Source organism: Aspergillus lucknowensis, assembly GCF_044049455.1.
Source record: "Aspergillus lucknowensis strain CBS 449.75 chromosome Unknown BJX67scaffold_6, whole genome shotgun sequence".
Classification (NCBI taxonomy): domain Eukaryota; kingdom Fungi; phylum Ascomycota; class Eurotiomycetes; order Eurotiales; family Aspergillaceae; genus Aspergillus; species Aspergillus lucknowensis.
The window spans coordinates 420035-442225 of NW_027263550.1; the positions used below are offsets into that span (position 1 = coordinate 420035).

General features: G+C 55.0%; 9 protein-coding genes across 9 annotated transcripts; 5 read left to right on the forward strand and 4 right to left on the reverse strand.

The window, feature by feature from the left end:
- Window positions 1–1166: 1166 nt before the first annotated feature.
- On the reverse strand, window positions 1167–3998 carry BJX67DRAFT_370302 (uncharacterized protein; the record flags this gene model as incomplete). The annotated part of the gene is made up of 3 exons (XM_071030898.1): window positions 1167–1803; window positions 1862–1975; window positions 2038–3998. The coding sequence occupies 3 exons, from the start codon at window positions 3996–3998 to the stop codon at window positions 1167–1169; spliced, it is 2712 nt and encodes a 903-aa protein (XP_070889344.1).
- Window positions 3999–4457: 459 nt separating this feature from the next.
- BJX67DRAFT_345381 (metallophosphoesterase family protein) lies at window positions 4458–5819 on the forward strand. The gene is made up of 2 exons (XM_071028346.1): window positions 4458–4631; window positions 4684–5819. Exons 1-2 carry the CDS (start codon window positions 4463–4465, stop codon window positions 5742–5744), a joined length of 1230 nt encoding a protein of 409 aa, XP_070889345.1. The 5' UTR covers window positions 4458–4462; the 3' UTR covers window positions 5745–5819.
- Window positions 5820–6136: 317 nt separating this feature from the next.
- Window positions 6137–6779, forward strand: BJX67DRAFT_378345 (uncharacterized protein; the record flags this gene model as incomplete). The annotated part of the gene is made up of 2 exons (XM_071032325.1): window positions 6137–6322; window positions 6384–6779. The coding sequence occupies 2 exons, from the start codon at window positions 6137–6139 to the stop codon at window positions 6777–6779; spliced, it is 582 nt and encodes a 193-aa protein (XP_070889346.1).
- Window positions 6780–7446: 667 nt separating this feature from the next.
- BJX67DRAFT_378346 (uncharacterized protein) lies at window positions 7447–11438 on the forward strand (the record flags this gene model as incomplete). The annotated part of the gene is made up of 6 exons (XM_071032326.1): window positions 7447–7651; window positions 7707–8113; window positions 8161–9108; window positions 9164–9222; window positions 10487–10989; window positions 11056–11438. 6 exons carry the CDS (start codon window positions 7447–7449, stop codon window positions 11436–11438), a joined length of 2505 nt encoding a protein of 834 aa, XP_070889347.1.
- Window positions 11439–11665: 227 nt separating this feature from the next.
- Window positions 11666–14043, reverse strand: gpi10 (putative glycosylphosphatidylinositol-alpha 1,2 mannosyltransferase; the record flags this gene model as incomplete). Its single annotated transcript, XM_071032327.1, has 5 exons — window positions 11666–12893; window positions 12940–13086; window positions 13132–13292; window positions 13341–13571; window positions 13636–14043. 5 exons carry the CDS (start codon window positions 14041–14043, stop codon window positions 11666–11668), a joined length of 2175 nt encoding a protein of 724 aa, XP_070889348.1.
- Window positions 14044–14236: 193 nt separating this feature from the next.
- On the forward strand, window positions 14237–15705 carry car2 (ornithine-oxo-acid transaminase; the record flags this gene model as incomplete). Its single annotated transcript, XM_071030899.1, has 3 exons — window positions 14237–14716; window positions 14773–15474; window positions 15520–15705. The coding sequence occupies 3 exons, from the start codon at window positions 14237–14239 to the stop codon at window positions 15703–15705; spliced, it is 1368 nt and encodes a 455-aa protein (XP_070889349.1).
- Window positions 15706–16144: 439 nt separating this feature from the next.
- Window positions 16145–18168, forward strand: BJX67DRAFT_345393 (uncharacterized protein). The gene is made up of 4 exons (XM_071028347.1): window positions 16145–16860; window positions 16934–17453; window positions 17529–17671; window positions 17733–18168. Exons 1-4 carry the CDS (start codon window positions 16465–16467, stop codon window positions 17946–17948), a joined length of 1275 nt encoding a protein of 424 aa, XP_070889350.1. The 5' UTR covers window positions 16145–16464; the 3' UTR covers window positions 17949–18168.
- On the reverse strand, window positions 18100–20111 carry BJX67DRAFT_281573 (fungal specific transcription factor domain-containing protein). Its single transcript, XM_071026672.1, has 3 exons — window positions 19611–20111; window positions 18684–19555; window positions 18100–18626 (listed from the first exon to the last, which is right to left on the reverse strand). Exons 1-3 carry the CDS (start codon window positions 19930–19932, stop codon window positions 18207–18209), a joined length of 1614 nt encoding a protein of 537 aa, XP_070889351.1. The 5' UTR covers window positions 19933–20111; the 3' UTR covers window positions 18100–18206.
- On the reverse strand, window positions 20080–22092 carry BJX67DRAFT_345398 (cytochrome P450). Its single transcript, XM_071028348.1, has 3 exons — window positions 20799–22092; window positions 20391–20752; window positions 20080–20344 (listed from the first exon to the last, which is right to left on the reverse strand). The coding sequence occupies exons 1-2, from the start codon at window positions 21903–21905 to the stop codon at window positions 20684–20686; spliced, it is 1176 nt and encodes a 391-aa protein (XP_070889352.1). The 5' UTR covers window positions 21906–22092; the 3' UTR covers window positions 20080–20344; window positions 20391–20683.
- Between the last annotated feature and the right edge of the window lie 99 nt (window positions 22093–22191).

A 22191-nucleotide genomic window follows, 5' to 3' on the forward strand; every position in this document is an offset into this window, starting at 1 on the left:
CAACTCAGCCTCACGAAGCTTTTGGCCCGGTGACAACCTGTTCGGGTGCGTTTGTTGCAGCTCATTCACAGCCAATTGGTTTGGAGGCTTCGCTTCGGGTGGGTTTATACTGGGAACGAAGTGCGTATGGTGGGCTAAAGATTTCAGATTTGGTTAGCCCGATATAAAACCGTGGACGGATTTGGACCTTGCCTCCACTTTTGCATTTGTATACGTACATTCGACAGCGTGGTGGTTGGAGGGCCATGGTTGGCATTTGCTTCAGCTCCTGCTTTGCGCTTGGCTCCTGCATGTTTATTCGGCCTTTGCTGCGCTTCGTTCGCGGTTATCTGGCCGGATGTTGCTTCGTTTCCCTGGACATACAGTCCGCGGAGCTGGGTCTCAAAGGGAGATTTGTGGTTATTGGATCCGAACCTATGCGTGGAGACGCGAGGTGGCGATGGAGCCAAGACCAAGGGGGTAAAATTTGCAGCGGGAGAAGAAGAGAAGAGAAGTCAAGATCTTCAAAAGCAAAGGAAGGACAAAAGCAGCAGGTGCTGGTATTGGTTTGCGGCAATTTTCACTCCATGTGAATCATGCATTCACTGTGAATGATGCCCCTGCTTAACAGTTTGGAAATATTTGTAAACAATGGCTTAGTTTGGTTTAATTCAATTGAAGCAACCTGTTTATTCCGTAGGGCTTTGTCTATCATGCTTGAGTGGCGCCTTGCTTGTACCGTCTCCCCTGGTCCTCCAGATACACTACAGATACTCTAGACGGCGTACAAGGTATGTAGCTGAGCACAAGATAGCTTGAGTTCTTGTCTACTCCGGCTTAATTTTTCTAAACATATTCAAGAGTCGATCAAACTTATGGGATCTGTTGTTGCATAACACCAAGCAACGCCCACTGGATCATCGTGATTAACAGGTCGTTCCTTTCTATCGACTTGCCAACCAACGCCCTCTTCTCGAACAACCCTTGGGCTTATGGGGCCCTTCTGTTGGATTTTTTCAGAATGCAAAAGACGGTCCTTTTGCGAGGACGCTGGGCTGGATCGCCGCTCGTCTAACGGTTGATGATGTACACATATGAATGACTATTTTCGGAGCTATATCAGCTCTTACTCCGCTCAGTGATGGAGAACTTCGCGGTTTACGCGGCGAAAGGTGAGATACCAGATCTCAAGCTGCTACCACCGTCACAACCGTCCCATCCGCAGAAATCGCAAACTGTTTTCCACCACGCACCTCTTCCCCTCCCTCAACGATATACTCGCCCTCACTGCCGGGACTCTCCACCCAAACCACTGCGGTCTCAGAACCCGCAGGACCCGACGTAATTGTCAGATCCAGCCCGTCTAAATCAGCCTCGTCAAATGAGAATGATTCGATTCGACCCGCGCTAAGAGTGACATACACCCCCAAAGACGCCACATACACCCGTCGACGAACCGCATCGCGCGGATAGACCGTCACAACTGACCCCTCCACTTCGAGATTCCCTCCATATGCCACAAGCCCCATATCCGGGTCCTTGACAACGTACACGCCCGATCCCAGCATAACACCCAGGAATCCCTGCCCATAGTCTCCTGAGTACTCGTCGCCCTGCAACGTATCTGGGAAGGAGTGAAAGGCGTTATACATCGATCCGTCTGCGCGGATATTACTCAACGGACCCGTGATACCTCCATACCCAACACGCAGGAGGTGGGTGTCGCTCGGGCTTTGTCGGAACTGGGATAGCAGAGGGAGGGCGTTCAGGCTTGAGCCGTAGTGGTGGATCATGCGCTCGATGCGTTGGAGTTTACCGGCGTAGCTGGATGAGGTCAGAGAATGTTCAGCTGGGGATATTAGGAGAGGAGACGGGGCCCTACATGAAATCCCAATATCGACGGGCATTCCCATTCCAGCCCCAGTGGGAGACCGTCGGCATGAAGCCGAGAACACTATTGACCGTCTTGGTTGCCGTGGTGGACAGGTTGAAATAACTTCACCGGAACCCGTATATCAGCTCCATGTCGCAGAAATGTGAAAAGGGAAGGGATGCTACCTGCTCCAATAATATACCCCCTCCTGCCCCGTCGAATCCCACGCCATCTCACTCCCAAACGGTGCCGACTGCCCATCCCACTCCTCAGCTCGGAGTCTCATGGCCTCTTCTACGGCGTCAGCCTCCGTCGTCCACCCCTCACGTTGCAAATCATGCAGTAACTCTCCCACAACTGTCTCCCCCATCAGACCAAGCCGCGAGTATCCGACTAGCTCATTTCCCTGCTCATCCGTCGCGAAGCACGCAAGTGTCGTATTCACGGCTTGACGCAGATACCACTCCCAGTCATTCAGGGAGAGGACTGACGGATCATCCCGTCCAGCGCGGTATAGCGCCCAATATGCCCCTACTGGATGAATATAGTTATACGCGCGATTTGTCGCGTAGGAATCGGCCTGGTTCCAGGACCACCAGTTTCCCCACTCCAGATCCGGGTCATATTCATACTCCGGAAGGGCTTCAGGCTCGTAGAAGAAGAGACTCTTGCGCACATTCGATCCGCCGTCTTGGATATTGGCGAACAAGACATCTGTCGCGAATTGTTCGAGTTTCTCGATCTCGCTGGCATCCGGGAGAGCGGATTGTTTCATTGCCGTCGCGAGGTAGACTGTCCCGCCCTCGTCGCTTAGACCGGCTATCCAGACTCGTGGTTCTTGAGTGACGGGAGACTCAGTACTAGCGTCGTAAGTGAGAATTGAGGGCGCCCGGCCAAAGGGATCTGTTTCGTCGGTGAACCACATTGCCGTCGTGGAGAAACTGCCCAGGAGGGCAATCGTCTCGGGTGCCGTTCCAGGGAGTAGGAAGTAGTGTACCGTTTGTGTCTTGTTGTTGGCGTATGTGATTGTTACTCTGGACCGGCCGGTGACGGAGCCCGTAGGTGTGAGGGAGATATGATTGCTGTCGGATTCCTGGATGATTTCAAGGCCGTCGTCGTCGCTGGTGATCTCGGAGATGCCTGCGGCGTCGTAGAAGGTGTACAGGTGCACCGTTAGGTCCTGGGGGACAATGTACCCGGTTCCAATAGTGAGGGGCGTCTGCGTCGTCTGGACAGCAGCTTGAATTGCACGGACGCCGTCAGCAACTAGCGAGAATCGGAGTCCCACGGTGGTGGACTGGCCCGGCGATAACGTGCGCGAGGTAGGCGGGTTCCACGGTGTGACAGACGCCCACTCATCCTCTGCGTATGCCTTGGTGTGCGTCTGCCACTCGTAGAAACCCTCGAAGGTCTGACTCTGATAGGCCGTCGTGTCATCTACAGGCTCAACAAGATTTCGCCACGCTTCAAACGGCGTGCTGGTGTTGGCCAGCGGGGTTACGATCAAGGCAGGACCGGTTCCTGCCGTAGGAACGACTTGGAGATACCCGGCATCGAGTCCGATATAGGGATCCGTCAGGGAGCATTTGGCGGCCATGTCGTCGGCTGTGCGGCCGGTGAAGATACTGTTGAATTCCGTCGGGAAGCCCAAGCTGCCGACCTCCACGGACTGTGCCCCGTTATTGGTGATGGTGAAAGACAGGCCGAGATCGCCGTCGACGTCGAGCCATTGACGAACAATGCCTAATGGCGAACCCGCCGGTAGGGTTGCCGTGAGGTTTGCGGCTGCGAGGACATCAGATCCCCGCGGGTCGGTGGATGCCACCGGTTGTCGATCCTGCGAGGAATCCGCAGATACCCAGGCTTCTGAGTCTGAAATGCGATAGCGGAAGGTGATGTCCCCATTGTGGTACTGTCCGTTGGCTGCGCGCGAGGATATCAGGTCGAAGGGGAGAAAGTCGAAGTCGGCCGCACCGCCGGAGGAGGGCTTGAGCGAGGCGAGGACCTGCGCATCCTTGACCAGCTCCAGCTCGAAATTGGCTGTCGACAGTGTCAAGTAGCCATTACCGATACTGAGGTCGTCAGATTGCGCCGTCGCGAGGGGCGAGAAGATCGGGGCGAGAATCGCCAGTTGCTGCCAACGCATTATGGATGCCAGCGACTACCAGATCATGGCGCTATGGATGGGAGAGATGCTTCTGAGGTTTTAAAGCTCCCACCTGGCGAGATTCGTCAAGCAACGGCAAATTCTCCGCTGCGGAGGTGAGACTCAAATGGGTTCGAAGCGATTCGTGGAAAATCCCGGCCTTGCGTGGTGATCCCCAGGGTTGGAGACAGATGGGAATTCCCCGACACAGAAGGCTGGAATTTCTTCATCTCTTCGTTTCACCATCGTTCGGGCCGGATCATCAAGTGGGACGGGCCAGAATGCATCCCTCGGAGAATCCTACAGATGAAATACTCGCCAAGAAGGCGATTCTCTGATGAAGCTGCTGAGGCTGTTCTCTCACTTCGCCTCCACCATTGAGGATGATCAAGTCACGCACGTGGGAGACACGACGCGCTCGTCTTCAACTACAAAAGCACACTCCCCGCCCATAATGTCGAGAAATGCTAAACTCGACGTCCACAATGCGGTACCACATTATCGCAGCGGCTTGCGCCTCGCTTGCCCAGGCAAGCCTGCAAGCAAGCCTCCCAGGTGCTCTCGGCCCACTGAAGTTCTCCAAAGACGGCACCTTCCAGATCTCCATATTCGAGGACCTCCATTTCGGAGAAAGTAAGACGCACACTTCCATCTCGGCTGTAACGGATGCTAAACAAATTGCCAGACGCATGGGACACATGGGGCCCCGAACAAGACCGCAAGTCCGTGACGGTGCTAAACAAAATTCTCGACTCTGAATCCCCCGACCTCGTGGTGCTAAACGGCGACCTAATCACGGGCGAGAACGGCTTCCAGGAAAATGCAACCGTCTACATCGACCAGATTACAGCCCCGCTGATCGAGCGCGGGCTATCCTGGGCGTCGACCTACGGGAATCACGACCACTCCTTCAACCTCTCTGCCGAGCAACTCCTCGCTCGAGAGCGCCGCTGGCCGAACGCACGCACGACGCAGATGGTCTTTGGTCGGGATGCAGGCGTGTCGAATTACTATTTACCCGTTTACGGCTCCGGGATGCGATGGCCGTGGAGTGCTCCAAGGTTGATCCTCTGGTTCTTCGATAGTCGCGGGGGCCAGTATTTCCAGGAACTCGACGAATCAGGGCACGACATCCCGCAGCCGAATTGGGTTGATACCAGCGTTGTGGACTGGTTCAGGAAGACGAGCAGCGCGTTAACTCGCCGATATGGGAAGACGATCCCCTCGCTTGCCTTTGTCCATATCCCCACCAACGCATCGCTCGCCGCACAGACTATGGTTGGCATCGACGAGAACCGGGAACCCGGGATTAACGATGACTATGCCCTCGCGCAGCAGGCGCAGGGGTGGTGCGCGAACGGGACAAACAGCAATGAATGCGCATACGGCGGACAAGACGGCCCCTTTATGAGAAGCCTCGTTGAGACCCCGGGGATCCTGGGTGTATTCTCCGGGCACGACCACGGCGACACGTGGTGCTATAAATGGGACACGCAGATACCCGGCATGGATATCGTGGGGAACGGGGTGAACCTATGCTTTGGACAGCATTCTGGGTATGGCGGGTACGGACATTGGATCCGGGGGTCCAGGCAGGTGCGTATCTCGGAGGGGATGCTGGAGCGCGGTGAGCTGAAGACTTGGATCCGGCTGGAGTCTGGGGATGTGGTTGGCTCTGTTGGGTTGAACGCGACGTACGGCGAGGATTTGTATCCCCCGACGCCGAATGATAAGACGTACTTATGACGTGGTAGCCAGAAACCTAGAGTTGGGTAACCGATTGAGAGGAGCGGATCAAATCTAGCTTGACCCCTTATTCAACTTGATATAGTTCTTGAACTCTATGATGCGTCACCTGTCGGGATGAACGGCCGGTTTCGCCTCTCTGCAACCCTAAATAAGCATATCCAGGGCTCGATGTCAACTGGCAACTGGCAAGCGCCTCCAACCCAGCTCGTCGTTTCATCCCCCAATATGGTCCCATTTCCATACAATATCAACAATGCTATAACCATCGAACGACCCTTCGATATCATTCACGGCCAATATTACTTAACAAACCAGAGATTCGCCACCCCATAACCCACAACCCTCACGGCCCGGACCGCACCGTCTGAAGAATCCAACACAACCACAAAATGGACGAAATACCATCGACCAAATTATCTCTGAAACACCAATCAAATTCAAATCAAAACCTACGAGCACACCATGCCGCCGGCCTCAAAGGCGTTCTGAACGAGGTCTTTGATCGCATCTACTGGACACCAACACCGAGACCGAAGTCCGACGCCACCTGCGCCGCAGGGTTTGAGAATGGATCTGTTAAGGAGAGAGAGGGACGATGGGGGATATTCTACTCCGCTTATTATAAAATGGGTTAAGTCAAATGGTCCAGAGCCGTACGGGTGTATCGAGCCACGACTCCGAGAGGAATATATCGAATATTGCAGGGAGAACAATGACAGCGGATCTGGCTTTGAAGACACGGATTCCGGCTATGGCAGCTCCAGCGAGACCGAGACTGAGGTCGGGATCGAGATCGATTTCGATTCCGAGAAGAGAACGGCCGATATCGAGACATTGAGCGACGTCGACGATGGCTGGTACATGGAATCCGAGGACAATGACGGCGAGGCTACGCTCGCTGCAGAACTGGCTCTGTATAAGAGGATATCAACGGTCAATGGTCTAGCTATGGATGCAGCAGAGCTGCCGAGGTGGTTTGGGGGTATTTTGAGGGCGCTGCAGCTACTTCCGGAGCGGGGGTTGCGGTCCTAATGCGTGTACTTGTTGATTAATGATACTCTTGTTTGTCTCTTTGGTGGGCTGGCATATTGGCTGTACAGTATGGACAACAAGGTTCAGATAATGCGACTTCCCCCTATATCCCGGTAGAGTATTTCGCCACCCCCTCGGTCGCGGAGAAGAGTTCCGGCCCGTGGTCTGTGAAATTGACCTCCGGGACTTGTCATGCACCGACATATACAGTTTCCACGAGCACCTCGCTGGGCGGCATGAGAGAATACGAAGCAGAGAGGGTTCAAAATGCGAGAACGAAGCCGTCGAGACGCCCCCCTCTCCGCTGGCTGATTTGAACGATCGATGTGGGGAGCATCCCCACTGGACGGATATCATAAATTAGCCTTCTGAATCATAGAGAAATATCAAAGCGAAATTGACAGCCCACCATCCAGGAAAAGCCGAAAGATATGCAAGTTAGGCGTTCCTTCTTAGTATCTCAACTCCTTTTCACCCTAATACTTAACGGTCTAGGCCACTCCGTGTCGTGTTGGGAGAGAGCATGGGGAAGAAGACTCTGGACAGTGGTTGGTGGCATTTCACATCCCGCTCAGCTTGTCCAGCCCTAGCTTAATATGATTAAATATCTCCAGGGTCGCATCTCGAACACACAAACCCCGCTTCCTTCTTGCCCACGTCGACCAGAATGGCGACTCCCAACGAGAAGTCACCGTCTAACCAGGACGACTTGCACATTGAGCAGGGCCCCGGCCACGCCGCCGATATCCAGAGAATCTCCGTCGACGATAAGGCTCTCGTCGCGGATGCACAGCAGGGTGCGCACAACGAGCATAATGTCGGCGTCATTCAGGGTCTCCGGACCTACAAGTGGGCTGCCTTCTGGTCCATCGGTCGGTCTCCTTCACCCTGAAGTCTCTCATCTTGAGTGTCTGACCCCCGTTGCAGCCATCGCCATGTCTGTCATTATGGAGGGTTACGACGTCACGCTTCTTTCATCGTTCTTTGGCTACCCAAGCTTCCGTAGGAAATACGGCACGTACATCGACGAGGAGAGCGGCTATCAGATCTCGGTCGACTGGCAAAACGCATTCAACATTCTCGCGGCCGTCGCCAACATTGTCGGCGCCCTGCTTAACGGCTGGCTCACGTCCAAGTATGGCCACCGCATCGTCCTCATGGGCTCCCTGTCCGTGTTGTCGGCCTGCATTTTCATCACCTTCTTTGCCCCTAACATCCAGGCCATGCTTGCGGGTATGACGCTCTGCAATGTCCCCTGGGGAGTGTTCGCCACGACTGGCCCTGCATACGTCGCCGAGGTGACTCCCCTGGCCATTCGTGGTTATCTCACTGCCGTATGTTTCGCCATTTCTTATGATAGCCAACCCTAACTTTCTCCCAGTACATCAACCTCTGCTGGACCATCGGCCAGTTCATCTCCGCCGGTGTCCTCGCCGGTCTCGTCAATAACCCCACCGAGTGGTCCTACCGGGTCCCTTTCGCCGTCCAGTGGGTGTGGCCCATTCCTCTGTTCATCCTGGCCTACTTCGCCCCCGAATCACCCTGGTTCCTCATGCGCGAAGGCCGACTCGAAGAGGCAAAGAAGTCCCTCCAGCGTCTCTCCAACCCAGACCACCACGTCGATTACGACGCCCATCTCGCCATGATGATCCACACTGACAAGCTCGAGAAGGAGGAGCGCACAGGCGTCACCTACTGGGACGCCTTCCGGGGCACAAACCGCCGCCGGACTGAAATCGCCTGCATGGCCTTCCTCTCGCAGATCACAAACGGCGGCGCCCTCTGCTACCAGGGCACCTTCTTCTACCAGCAAACGGGGATCAGCGACGACGCAAGCTACTACATCAACCTCGGCGGGAAGGGCATCGCCTTCCTCGGCACCATCATCTCATGGCTGTACATCTATAGATTCGGCCGCCGCACCATCTGGCTCACGGGCTTCACAATCCTCACCGTCATCCTCTGGACAATCGGGTTCCTCTCCCTGCCGCGGCAGAACCTCCCCCTCGCCTGGGGGCAGAGCATCCTCTGCGTCGTCTGGCTAGGCACGTACTCCATGACCGTTGGTCCCATCGTCTACACAATCATCGCCGAGGTCGGGTCCACGCGTCTGCGCACGCAGACCGTCGTGCTTGGTCGGAGCCTCTACCAGGTCGGGAACATCATCTGCGGGGGTACGCTGCATTATCGGTTTATCTCGCCGACAGCGTGGGACGTCAAGGGGAAGGTCGCGTTCTTTTGGTCCTCGCTTGCCACACTGACGCTGATCTGGGGGTACTTTCGGCTTTCGGAGACGAAGGGGCGGACTTTTGGGGAGATGGACTTTATGGTGTGTTTCCATCTCATTTCTTATAAGTATTTCATGCTAACGTTGATTAAATCAGTTCCAAAAGGGCATATCGGCCCGGCAGTCGACCAAGTTTGTGATCAACGAGGATGAGATGTATGTTGCCAGGCCGTCTGAGAATAGGACGTCTTAACACAGGTTACCTTGATTTTCGAGACTGTAGCAAGTCATGTGATGGCCGAGAAGTCTCAAGAGGAGGCATGAAGCTAGCTGAGTATACCGAGTTTAATAATACTCTCGTGCAATAACCGGACAATAATGATATCCCCGCGTCTTCGAAGCCTCAGAAATGAAGTTTTCTTCCGCAAGTGTCGAGCCTTCCTCGAGCCTGGCTGGTCCCTCCACAAACTTGCCCATGTCCAGCCCCACAGCAAAACAACAGGAATGCTTGGCGAAAGTCTAACCATGGGAAGGCTGATAATTGGCGCCGGATCAGGACAAAAGCACAGATTGACTTCTTGGCGCGCGGAGGCGCTGCACAATTGAAAGATTTGATTGGATGTTGAGCGCATAAGAGAGAATGAGTCATTCTCACTCATCCACAGATTCGGACTAGCGGATTTGGCTGATTACATGTAATTTACAAAGTCTTGAAATGATTTGGAGGTGTTGCGAGAAAGGGGATTGTTCATCTCATGAAATGAACACTGTGCTCTTTGAAATGAGGGGTAGCACAAGATTATTGTCCATCATGTCGACTCATCATGGGCAATGATGATTATTCGTGTATAAGAATATCCTTCAGTAGATGTAGACTGCAGACCGCGAGTCGACTTCCCTGGCCGCAGCCTCCTGCGGGCGGGAGAGAGCGCTGCTTGATCTCCGGCTCAAGCTCTGTGCGCCTTTGGTAAGTCCTTCCCCACTGCAGTAGTTGTTTCTTGTCGAGGATGAAGACACAGCCCCCTGCCGACTTTGCTTTGCACGCTGAGGCGCTTGGAGGTTAAGAAATAGGAAGACGTCTCCAAGATACCCTGGGCCGACATCATCTGACACTGTTCTCAATGGCTCTGTTTATCCTGCTTTTCCCTTCCTCCTCGGAGGTACTGCGATCTGGACTGACGATCGAGAGATGTAAAATACATGTAATCCAGGAACAGCCACCACTGGCGCTGCAGCCCCGCTGAATCCGCTAATCCCGATCGGTCCCCCGCAGCCATCACCTTCAAAAGGCCAATCTGACCTCCCCAACTCAAGCTTCTCTCCTTCTTCCTCCCAGACCTCTCTCACAACAATCACCTCGGTGATCGTTCGCTTCTCTTTCTTCTTATAAACCGCCCGTGCTACCGGGTCGCCAAGACCCGGCCTAAGCTATCTCGCAATGTCTGTCGACGGAGCATCCGCAGCGTCGGTCGCCCGCCAGACCGGACCAGGACTGCTGGTCGGAAAACGAACAGTCTAATTCCATTCACCACCACCACCAGCACCTCACATACCTCCACCACCCCGCCCCTCACTACCTCGATATCTCCCCGCTCTCTGTCTTCAGTGACGCCGACCTCCTCTTCAATACCTCCGCCTCGTCCTCGTCTTCTTCATCCACCCCCGCACTCTTCCCCGACTTATCAACATTCTCATCAGCAGCCTTCCCACCCGTTGACACTACCCCGCACGGGCCTCAGCTTTTCTATGATCACCTCCTTATCAACCCGTCTATGTTCCCGGGGGACCCTGCCCTGTCAACGACCAGCTTCGAGCAGACTTTGGCAGCGACTTCAGCAGCGGGGTATCCCGGTTTATCGGCGGACGACATCGATTGGGCGGCTTTGGGCTGCTTGCCTTCTGGTCCGTCTCATTCACCTGAGGGCGGACTGCGCGAGCACCCTGTCAATAGTCTTGCGAGTCAGTCTAGCGCTGACTCTCCTGGTACGCTTTCCTTTTGACACCAAGTCTACGAATTTTATGTCACTGGGCTAATTTACAAACCAACAGACCCCCCATTCGAACCACCCCAGCCAACAGCAGCAGCAGCAGCAGCAGCGACAACACTGACCGCGCCCTCCCATTTAACTTCAATCCCAATTACCTCTGCCGCAGCAAGCACAATGCCCTCCGCAACGTCCCACCCAACCCCCGCGCCCGTCTCCACATCGCGCGACCCCTCGCCAAAGGAGAGCCCCGCGCGCATCTCAAAACGCCAACTCAATACCCTGGCCGCGAGACGGTACCGCCAGCGCCGCCTCGACCGGATTACCCAGCTCGAGGAGGAACTCGTGGCCGTCAAGCGCGAACGGGATGAGTTGAAGATGCGGGTTTCCAAGCTGGAGGGGGAGACGGATGCGCTGAGGGGGATGTTGAAGGAGAAGGGGAGGTAGTGTAGTTAGTGTAGCTGTGTTCTGTTGCAATGGATTTTTTTTTTTCCCTTACGAGGTTTTATCCCATTGTAGATGTCATCCTAAACTTTAGAGACAGATAGGTACCCGAGAAGATTAGTGTGATGGCTTGATTAAAGTGCGGCGAGAATCTAAAAGACTGTCTCTCAAATGACAGAATGCGCTATGTAAAATGCGAGATCGCTCAGGAAGCTTCGCTTCTTCCACGGTCAATTCCCCGAGGGTATCCACCCTGAGAACGTAGGAAGCTCAATCCCAAATAGCGTGAGCTTTTTCCGCCCCTCCCACGGCCATGGCCAGCGAGTGCCCTCCTTCCTAAATTCCTGAACGATCCGGTCGAATCGGCGCTCGCGCTCTTCTCCTTCGCGTCGCTGCTTCTCTGATTGCCAGGCTTGTTGTTCCGACGCGTCAGGACACCAGACTACGACGTCGCCGTAGCGGCGCCAGTCGTCGTGCCAGGCGGTGTTGAATGTGCGCCAGCACTCGCCGTATGAGGAGCCGCGGAGGAGGGTTTTCAGCGTGGGCTCGAGCTGCGCGAAGAAGATTAGGTAGTCGGGCCACTCGTGGGGAGGGTAGAGCTGGGTTGGGACCCGCTGGGAATTCGGGGGGGTGGAGTAAGTTGGTCGTCGCGGGATATGTTGCAGTCCGCCTACCATGTTGTTGCGGAGGAATTGGCCAGGGTTGTCGTAGAATTGGTCGGCTTCGTCGCGGTAGTTGGATTTCTCGGCGTCGCTGAGGTCGATGGGCGGCTCGCAGGAGAGTGCCCATGCGTGGATTGTAGGCTCGACGAGATGCGAACGCCACGGTGTACTGTGGCAGGGCATGAGAAAGCCCGCAGTGATGCCTCCGTAGCTCAGGGCGGAAGTTCTGCCTTGGCTGGCTCTAGCTCCGTGAGTTTGATGCTGTTCTCTGAGGTAAGACAGGACAGAAATCACTCCGGAGGCGTGAACAACAGTTGTGTAAATCGCAATCACAACATTCACCAAGATAAGGAAAGTGAAAGTCAGCCGTCGGGGAATGTACTGGCGATCGGTGGTAGCGAACGAAGGGAGGAAAAACTCCACGAGAGGCGACGCGCTGAGAATGTGCAGGGCCGGCAGAAGAGGATAGATGAATCGTACTTCTTTGTGAGTGATGAGGGATAGTAATCCGGGCATGGCTAATGAGATGGACGCAAGCTGGACCAGGATCGAAGCCCTTTCCCCGGCAAGGGACGGGCGATGCCTCAAAGTGCGGTAGAGGCCCACAAGTGTGAATGGTAACGCAGTGGTGAGGAGAAGCGGGTATCCTTGAGAGACGTAGTAGTGGAAATCATTCTTCCCGTAGAAGACCGCCAGAGATTGAACGATGTTGAAGTATAGGAACCTCAGCGGCGGAAATGTCCAAAATCCGTAGAAAAAGCGGTCCACAACAGCAGACAAGGCAAAAATCGCCGAGCTACAGCCGTAAGCTTGCGAAGTCCATCAGAGGGGTGTATACTGACCCACAGAACAGAGCCTCGCGAGCAAGGGTCTGTTTCTTGGTCCAGGTACTCCGGTAGAATGCAACGCCGCCAAGGACTATCCATATTATCACGTTGGTCGGGCGGAGAATACCTGCGAATGCGGCAAGGAGGAGGCACTGGCGTAATCTACAGGGATTAGCGATGCTCGTTCCTCGCAAACGAAACTCATACCTAGTAAGTTGAACGCTCTGCATTCCTGATCGTGAAAACTTTGCAGCCCATTCCCAGGGCCATAAATACAAAGCAACAATCGTGATCGTAGTCTCGAGGCAGTTGGACAGAGTTCTTGTCGAGCAGAACCACTGCCACGGACTGAGAACCGTCAACGCCAGCTGTACACCAATCAGCCTTGGCCATCATCCCTTCCGCAGGATCTATACCGTCGCCCAGCCCTCATAGCTCCTCTCACCATATATGTGTCGCGCGAGTTTCCAGGTGTAGTAGTCTCCAACGGCAGCAATAACGGCCTGCGTTATGCCAGGAGCGGCAACCAGGAAGTTGGCGCGTGATGCAGGGGAAAGTCCAACAGTACGTGCGACGAGGTCGGCGATGGAGTATACTGCGGCAAACATAAGCGGGTGTAGCGAAGACCTTAGCTGATGCTCCCATTCCTGTAAAAGCTTGTCAGCACCAGGACTTCACGCGAGTTGAATATTTGGTGTTGAGAGCACTGACCCAGGTGATCCACGGCCCCTGTTCATCGCCAAACGCGATTCTCCAGGCGGGCTCCAGGGACTGGAAGAATTCATCGGGCTGGAAGAAAGTACGAACGGTGAGGGAGTTGACGAGGCGAAAGGCGACGAGGAAGAGGAGGATGTTGGAAGACACGTCTGGCTCAGGTGGGGATGGCAGCCTCAGGCGCGAAGGCGATGGTGTTGGAGGCGATGAGAAGGTCGCTGCAGGAGACTTTGCCCGACGACGGCGAGTGGACATGGCGTCGAGGACTCTCGTCTGGTGAATCACTTGTCCCTTATTGACCCCCGCGAAAAGCAGTTGGTTGGAGCCGACACCAAGCGAGGAGGACCCGTCGCTGTCAAATGGGCGCGACGTCACTGGATGGACAGCGGGCGGGCTCAGCGTCATGAACGGGTAGACCTGCACTTAAGGACCACCCACGGGTACACCTGCGCTTAGAGGTATGGCTGCTTCTGGAGGTCACACCAGACGACTCTCTACAAAGTCTGAATTCTCTGCCCACCTTGTTTCTCCGACTAACTCTCTAAATCCCTCCTGAAATCATCTCTTCCCCAATTCCGTCACTCAACCACCGTTCATTATGGCGTCCAACGGCTCCAACGGTGCACACGCAGCTGGGTACCATGCCTCTTCCACCCAGGAGGCCATCCAGGCTGAGAAGGACTTCGCCGCCCACAATTACCACCCGCTCCCTGTGGTCTTCGCTCGCGCCCAAGGCACTTCCGTCTGGGATCCAGAGGGCCGCCATTACCTCGACTTCCTCTCCGCGTACTCCGCCGTGAACCAGGGCCACTGCCATCCCAAGCTCGTCGCCGCTCTCGTCGACCAGGCCTCCCGGCTGACTCTCAGCTCTCGCGCCTTCTATAATGACGTCTTCCCGAGATTCGCCGAAATTGTCACCAAATACTTCGGATTCGACATGGTTCTCCCCATGAACACCGGCGCGGAAGCCGTCGAGACCGGTATCAAGATCGCCCGCAAGTGGGGTTACAAGGTGAAGGGCATCCCGGAGAACCAGGCGATTGTCCTGAGTGCGGAGAACAATTTCCACGGACGAACGGTAAGTGCTGGCAGTCACTTCGCAGCATGCGTCGCGCTGACTTCTGTTTCGTCTAGCTCGTTGCGATTTCCCTCTCGTCGGACCCTGAGTCGCGAGAAAACTACGGCCCGTTCGTCCCCAATATAGGCTGCAAAATCCCTGGAACCGACAAGCCCATCACATACAACGACAAGACGGCTCTGCGCGAGGCGTTTGAGAAGGCGGGTCCAAATCTCGCCGCCTTCCTGGTCGAGCCCATCCAAGGGGAGGCCGGAATTGTCGTCCCGGACGACGATTACCTGCAAGAGGCGAGAGCGCTGTGCGACAAGCACAACGTGCTGCTCATCTGCGACGAGATCCAGACCGGAATTGCTCGAACCGGAAAGCTGCTGTGCCACGAGTGGAGCGGAATCAAGCCCGACATGGTTCTGCTGGGGAAGGCGATCTCTGGTGGCATGTACCCGGTGTCCTGCGTGCTGGCCAACAAGGAGGTGATGCTCACAATCGAGCCAGGCACCCACGGCTCGACTTACGGAGGCAATCCTCTCGCCTGTGCCGTGGCTATCCGGGCCCTGGAAGTTATCAAGGAGGAAAGTATGGTTGAGCGGGCTGAAAAGCTCGGACACGTCTTCCGCGACGGCCTACAGGCCATTCAAAGCCCGATAATCCAGACTGTGCGCGGCAAGGGCTTGCTCAATGCCATTGTCATCGACGAGTCCAAAACCAACGGACACAGCGCATGGGATCTCTGCCTGCTAATGAAGGAAAAGGGCCTCCTAGTAAGTTTAGCGTTCGTACCAGCGACTTAGTATTAACCAGTGCAGGCCAAGCCTACCCACCAGAACATCATCCGTCTCGCGCCTCCACTTGTTATCACAGAAGAAGAAATCGCGAGCTCGCTGGAAATCATCAAGGCGGCCGTGACCGAGCTCCCGAATTTGAAGGGCGCTGCGGAAGACAAAGTGATCCCTCCTCCTGAGAAGAAGGTCAAGATCACCCTCGAGAATTAGGGAACCAAGTCGTCATGACGCTGGTATCGGGACCAGAGGGTATCAGAGGCGTAACCGCACAAGGCACAGCTGCCTTCGGCGGCAGGGCGTCCCAGCTGGACGGTCGTAAAGATTGAGTAGCGTCTGCCCAGGCGCTATTCCCAGCCGTACCTGTACAGTTCAAACAATCTCCTGGCGATTAAGGAAATTGTCGAACGTAGTATCCATCCTTACGTACCGCTAGTCGTCGATATCATTTCTTCCGACACGAGTCACGAATAGGCTAATCCCATATTGTTCTGCATTCTCAAACGTTCAGGTTGTAGTCCAGGCCCTCCCTCCCTTTTATACATTCCGACCCCGCTCGTCAGCAACGAGATTAATCCCTCAGTGGGCAAACAAGTAAATAGCGCAGTCAAATGCATTCAACAAGTCACAACATAACCCAACCCTGACCAAACTTTAAGACCGATGGCACACCTGCGCTTCGCCTCCCGAAGTCTGCAACGCGCATGTTACGCAGAACCTCGGACGGCGACCAATGCATCGATCCTTGTCCTCGTAACTGGTCAGGCTCGGACTTTTTAACGACAGGCAGCCCGGAGTAAATGTCAGCCTGCAGCACGGACGAAGATGGATGACGCACAATTCCCAGTCCTTTTTCCGATGCATTCTCCGATGCCTGCTCACCCTTATATCAAGCTAGAGCTAGAGCTAGATGAAGCTGAAGCTGTACCCTCACAGCTTGTTATTCCATCACCACCCTAAGAAAAGCCCAACATGTCCTCAACTTCGACGACACCATTCCCCATCGACAACCTCCCCTACGGCGTCATCTCGACCCCCGAGAACCCCACCCCGCGCTGTGCAACCGTCCTCGAAAGCAACGCAATCGACCTTAGCGCCCTCGAAAGGGAGGGCTATTTCGACGGAATACCGGGCTTTCAAGCTGAGGGTGGGATATTCTCGCAACCAACACTGAATACATTCGCCGCGCTCCCAAATGCCACCCGGAAACAGGTTAGGGCCGTTCTCACCACGCAGCTGGCGGAGAATCCCGACGATATCGTCGCGAATCCGAAGTATGCGACGCCGCTGCAGCGAGTAACGAACCATTTCCCGATGGACACGCGCAATTTCTCGGATTTCTATTGTTCGCTGGAACATACGCAAAACGTACCGTGTTTCCGGCTTCCCCTTCCCCCCTTTTACAACTTCAGGCAAGATGGTAGACTGAAAGCTTATGTAGTGCAGCGCCTTACTGAACAGCGCCATCCCCGAAAACTGGTTCTTCATCCCGAGCGTCTACAACGGCCGCACGTCGAGCCTGCGCGTCTCCGGCACGCCCGTTCGTCGCCCAAACGGCGTATTCCGCGACACAAGCCAAGGCTCTTCTCCCAAATTCCAGCCCTCAAAACGCTTCGACTTCGAGCTCGAGGTCGGCATCTTCCTCTCGCACCCTCTTCCCCCCGGCGAAATCCTGAACATCGCCGATGCAAAGGACCACATCTTCGGCCTGGTCATTCTGAATGACTGGTCTGCGCGGGATATCCAGGTATTCGAGATGCCGCCGCTCGGGCCGTTCCATGGGAAGGGCGCGGGGACGAGTATCTCCCCCTGGATTGTGACGACGGAGGCGTTGGGTGGTGCACTTTGTGGAAGGGCGAAGGGGCAGGATCCGAGCCCGCTAGGGCATTTATCCTGGGTTGGGAATGGGGGTGTCCCAGGGCAGGAGACGTGGGATGTTGAGTTGGGGGTTCGAATTATTCGTATGCCTCCGCTCCCTTGTGTTCAAGTTTTGTGCTTTTAGTGCAGAGGGAAAGGCTAATGTGGCGATGGTGCAGGAAACGGAAAATCGTACACGGTCACCGAGACGAACCTGAACGAGCTGTACTGGACGCCGTACCAGCAGCTCGTCCATCTAGCCAGTGCAGGCGAAGGACTGAGTACGGGGGATATCTTTGGGACGGGGACGTTGACGAGCGCAGTACGATTCTCTAACCCTATCATGTTGACATGTTAAAGACCGCTATGGCTAACAGGAACAGCGCCGGAATGCGGCCGGAGAAAATACCGGCATTGCGTGCCTCCTCGAGCGACAGTTGCCGCAGAATAAACTCACTACTCTGACGGCGGACGGAATCGCGTATCTTGAGGACGGGGATGAAGTTGTTATGGACGGGTGGTGCGTGAACCGGACGACGGGGCGGAAGTTTGGCTTCGGCGAGTGTCGGGGGGTTGTTTTGCCTGCTCTGGAGGTTTGATGGTATTGATGGGAAGTGGTGCTGGTTGCTTGATATCGTTGACATGCCGACTTGAGTTTGAGGTATCAAGGTAACCCCATAATCGTTACTACATCACAGAGTCCTAAGCTTAGCTTGACATTACCTTGAATATGCAATCCACTGGCACCCACTTGTATCAGTCAACACCATCTGTCGTCCTCATCACAAGAATGGATAATAATACAATGGGATATAGATACATTCACTTCTATCTGTCACTCTAGGGCTATATAAAGATCACACTGGGTGAAGCTCATTATCCCAATCCCACTTTGTAAATTCACTATCTCCTGCCCCCTCCTCCACAGGAGAGGAGATCGAAAGCGGAAAGTCAACCAGAACCCCGGGGTCAACAGTGGGATTCTCATTCTCAATCCCATTCTTAGACGGCAGCGGCTCCGGACTTTCTGTCGCCTCGTCTGGACTGAGCGAATTCTGACCTTGCCCTTCCTTTCCAGAGTTATCGGCGAAACAGTCGATATTCAGCGAACTCAGTTCCGAAATAGGGTTGCGCGGGTGCATCATGGCCCAGTAGTCTAGAACGGACCGCAGGACCAGTGTATCTGTCTGCGTGAGGGTTTCGAAGAGCGAAGCCGGTCCGAGGAGGATGCTGCTGTAGCGGACGCAGCGGTTTGTGAAGAAGCGGAGGGCGTCGGACTGCCAATTTCATTAGCTTGGCAAAACAATAACTACCAGGGCGGTGTCCGGAGGTACCATGATATATGAATTGTGCCACACCTCCGAGACCTCGGATAGATAGTCGAACGAGGTCTTGAGGTACTTTGACGCCCGCTCGCTGGCTGGCTTGTCTTCGCCGTGGAGGAGGAGAGCGTGGACGGTCCCAGCGACAAGGATACAGTAGCTGTAGAACGAAGGGGCGAGCATATAACCCGCCGCTTTTGCGTCGACGACGAGTGTTGTCAGCTCTTGGGCGTGGCTCCAGCAAGAGGCGATTTGCGCTTCGATCCACGCCGTCGGGGCAGACTGGTGCGCCTGGCGCTTGACGCCCAGCAGGTACGGGTGGCTGAGGATGCAGTGGGTGAGGTGGTATAGCGTGAGCGAGAGGACAAGATGGGATGTTCGATAGGTATGCAGTTGCTCCCCTTCTATTGCCGAGGGGTGGGCGTCAGCCATCTGCTTGAGAGATTCGAGACTCGTGTGGATAAGGCTGTAATCCGAATTTCCCTGCCACGGTTCGACGGCTCTGGCTTCGCGATTCATCATACAGTCGATCGTGCGTCCGAGCAGCGCGGCGAACCCCACGCTGAACCCAGATACCCCGACGACTCGGTTGGGCCTCCCGCGCACGTTCTCGTCCAGGAGCTCACCGAGCGTCAGTGCGGATTCGGATTCATGGAGTTCGCGGTCGACAGGCAGCTTGAGTTGACAATCCGAGACCTTGATCGCAGGCGGCCGTCGAAAAGAGCAGCAGACGAAGCGATCGAGGAGAAACAGCGTCCAGAAGATGCCGCGACGCTCCTCGGCCTCTGCTACGGACAGGCTATCGGGCTCCAGCATCATCTGCAGGTCCTGGCTGATGCGCACGGCCATGCCAATCTTCACCCATGCAGCGCGTCGCCGACCGGCTATAGAAGTTAAAAAAAAAAGTCCAGTATATTCGTGGAGAGGGAAGGGGAATACCAGAAGCATCGATCACAGCCAACAGCGCCAACGCCTGGATCACCGAAACATCGGAGCTATCGCCCAGCCCATCGGGCGATGACATGATCATCTCCCAGGAGCATTGCGCATAGCCATCAATGGTCTTCTGCTTGCGCTGCTTCCACTGGGCCTGCGAGGAGAAGCGCACGGCGGTCGCGATGAGCGCGAACTGGAGATAGCGGGGGATCTGGCCGTGGGCGGCCTTGTGGCGGAAGAGCGCCGGGTTGAAGAGCGTGTAGGGCTTGTTGTGGTAGTGGCGGAAGAAGATGTCGCAGGCCTCACGGAAGATGCCGTTGGCCATGCTGGGTTAATTTGAGGTTGCTGAGCTGCAGGGATGGCCAGTGGGTTGAAGGATCTGAGCCCAGACATTCTTTCGGTCCACCGTCCACCTGGAAGTTTCCGCGAATCGAGGACTGGAGAAGCAATTCCTCCGCGTCCACAGGCACACCCATCCCGATTCCCGAATTTGAGGCCGAACAGGAATATTACCCCAGACTGCAGCTATTCCCCAAACATGCTACATAGTGTCAAGTTTGCACGCTCTATTATCTGCCTACCGGACTAATACACGAACACCCTTCCTCCCCTCCTTCGCAAACGGCAGGAAAAGATCGTGCGCAATTGTCACATCCTCCCGCGTTGTTTCAAACAGCTCCAATTCCAAGTCTCTGACAATCTTCCCAAGTGCGAGCAGGATCTCCGCGCGGGCAAGGCTGTCGTTGTTAGCCGCGTATACCAAGAGACGCGGGTAGCACATACTTCATGCCAATACACTGGCGCGACCCCTTCGTGAACGATACGAGATATTTCTCGAGATACTTGCGCTTTTCAGGGTCCAGCCATCGTTCCGGGATGAAGCTGCGGGAATCGGGGAAGATGTTCTCGTTGTGATGGATCAGGGTACTGGTCATGCCGACAGGTGTCTAAAAAGTCAGTGAGCTGTCCACTTTCAGGCAAAACGACATACTCCTGCTGGGATTGACCACTCATGAAATTGGAGGTTGCGGTCCGGTGCGATTCGCTGCAGTCTCGAGCTGACACCGTAGGAAAGTCTAATCCGTCAGTTTAGTCTTCATAAATGGCAACCTGCCGTACCTTAGACCTTCGAGCATAACGCATGTCTGGTCTTCATTAGCGCCTGTTGTTCAACCTGATGAGACACCTCACCAAATATGGCATCTTTTCCAAGTCAATCAGCGTCGCCGTCCGATTCGGATCAAATCGGTTCAGCTCCTCCCTCAGTCTATTCAGCTTCTCCGGATTCTCAAGCAGATAGTACGTCGTCCATGTCAGCATCTTCCCCGTTGTTTCTGCGCCCGCCCCAATGACAACTTGTACCTCCTGCGCCAGTCGCTCAGGGGACTTCTCTTCCGGCGGAAGGTCGCTGTTCAGAACGTCATGGAAGAACGTCGGCTGGCTGAATTTGCTTTTCACATTCTCGTGCCCCTGCGAATTTTGTTCCTCCATGATCGACTGGACGATATTCTGGCACCGCTGCTGGAACTGGAAGACCAGGCCCATCCCATGGTATACGCGCGAAAGTAACCACGGCGGCATAGCTGTAAATACCAATCCCAACCAAGGAAATGCCTTGATATAAACACCACTCTTTGCACTCCCCCCAATCGTGTCGCTCCAGTCTGGAATAAAATCCGGCTCGTCGAGGTAGTGAAACCCGACGCCCATCGTGTAGTCGGAGACGACGTCCGTTGTGAAGCAGGTGAATGCGTGCTGCAACACAACCGGGCTTCCTGTACCCTTGTACTCCCGCAGGCGCTCGTATAGCTTGTCGACCAATGCCTGTATGAGGGGTTCCTGTTTGCGGACGCGCGCCATTGAGAAGTACGGGTTCATGTTCGACCGGAGCAGACGATGGTGGTAGTGGTCCACGGTTGCGACCATCGAGCGTGTAACGCTGAATTGCTTCGTGAAATACTCATATTTGTTTCGTGGACTCTCTCTCGAGTAGAGAACCTCGTAGTAGTCTGGGTCGTTGATATGCAGTTCATTGGGGCTGATGCGGACGATGGGGCCTATGCTCATAAGAATCACCCAATTCAGCGTTTGGGAAAGCTTACCATATTTCTCATGCATTTTGGCAATCTCAAAGGTATACTGGCCCCAGCAGAATGCATCGTAGTAAGTCTCATACCACAGCGTCGCCGCTGCCAGCTTGGGCCCGGGGAACTTGGCCAGTGGTGACAGCCATAATCGATACACCACCAGGGCAAGCAAATATATGACCCAGAGAAAGAAGACCAGAGCCACGAGCATAACTCGAAGATGTGCTGAGCGTGCAGATATTCCCCAGATTAATTCTCCGACAGGCCCTCCTGCCCACGCTGACAGGGGTCGGAACCATTGTGTTGGTAAGGGCCCCTAACGTCACCTTACATAATCGCTGCTGCATCGTCCTTTGATCAAGCGTTCTCTCCAAGTTTTTTGTCTCGAGAAATGAGGAGGGAACCCCGCGGGCCAGCTGGCCTGTAAGATTCAAGAGAAGAGACGCAAGCCGAGCGATGGGGATGGGATGGTCTGGCTTGATCCACCATCATCTGTC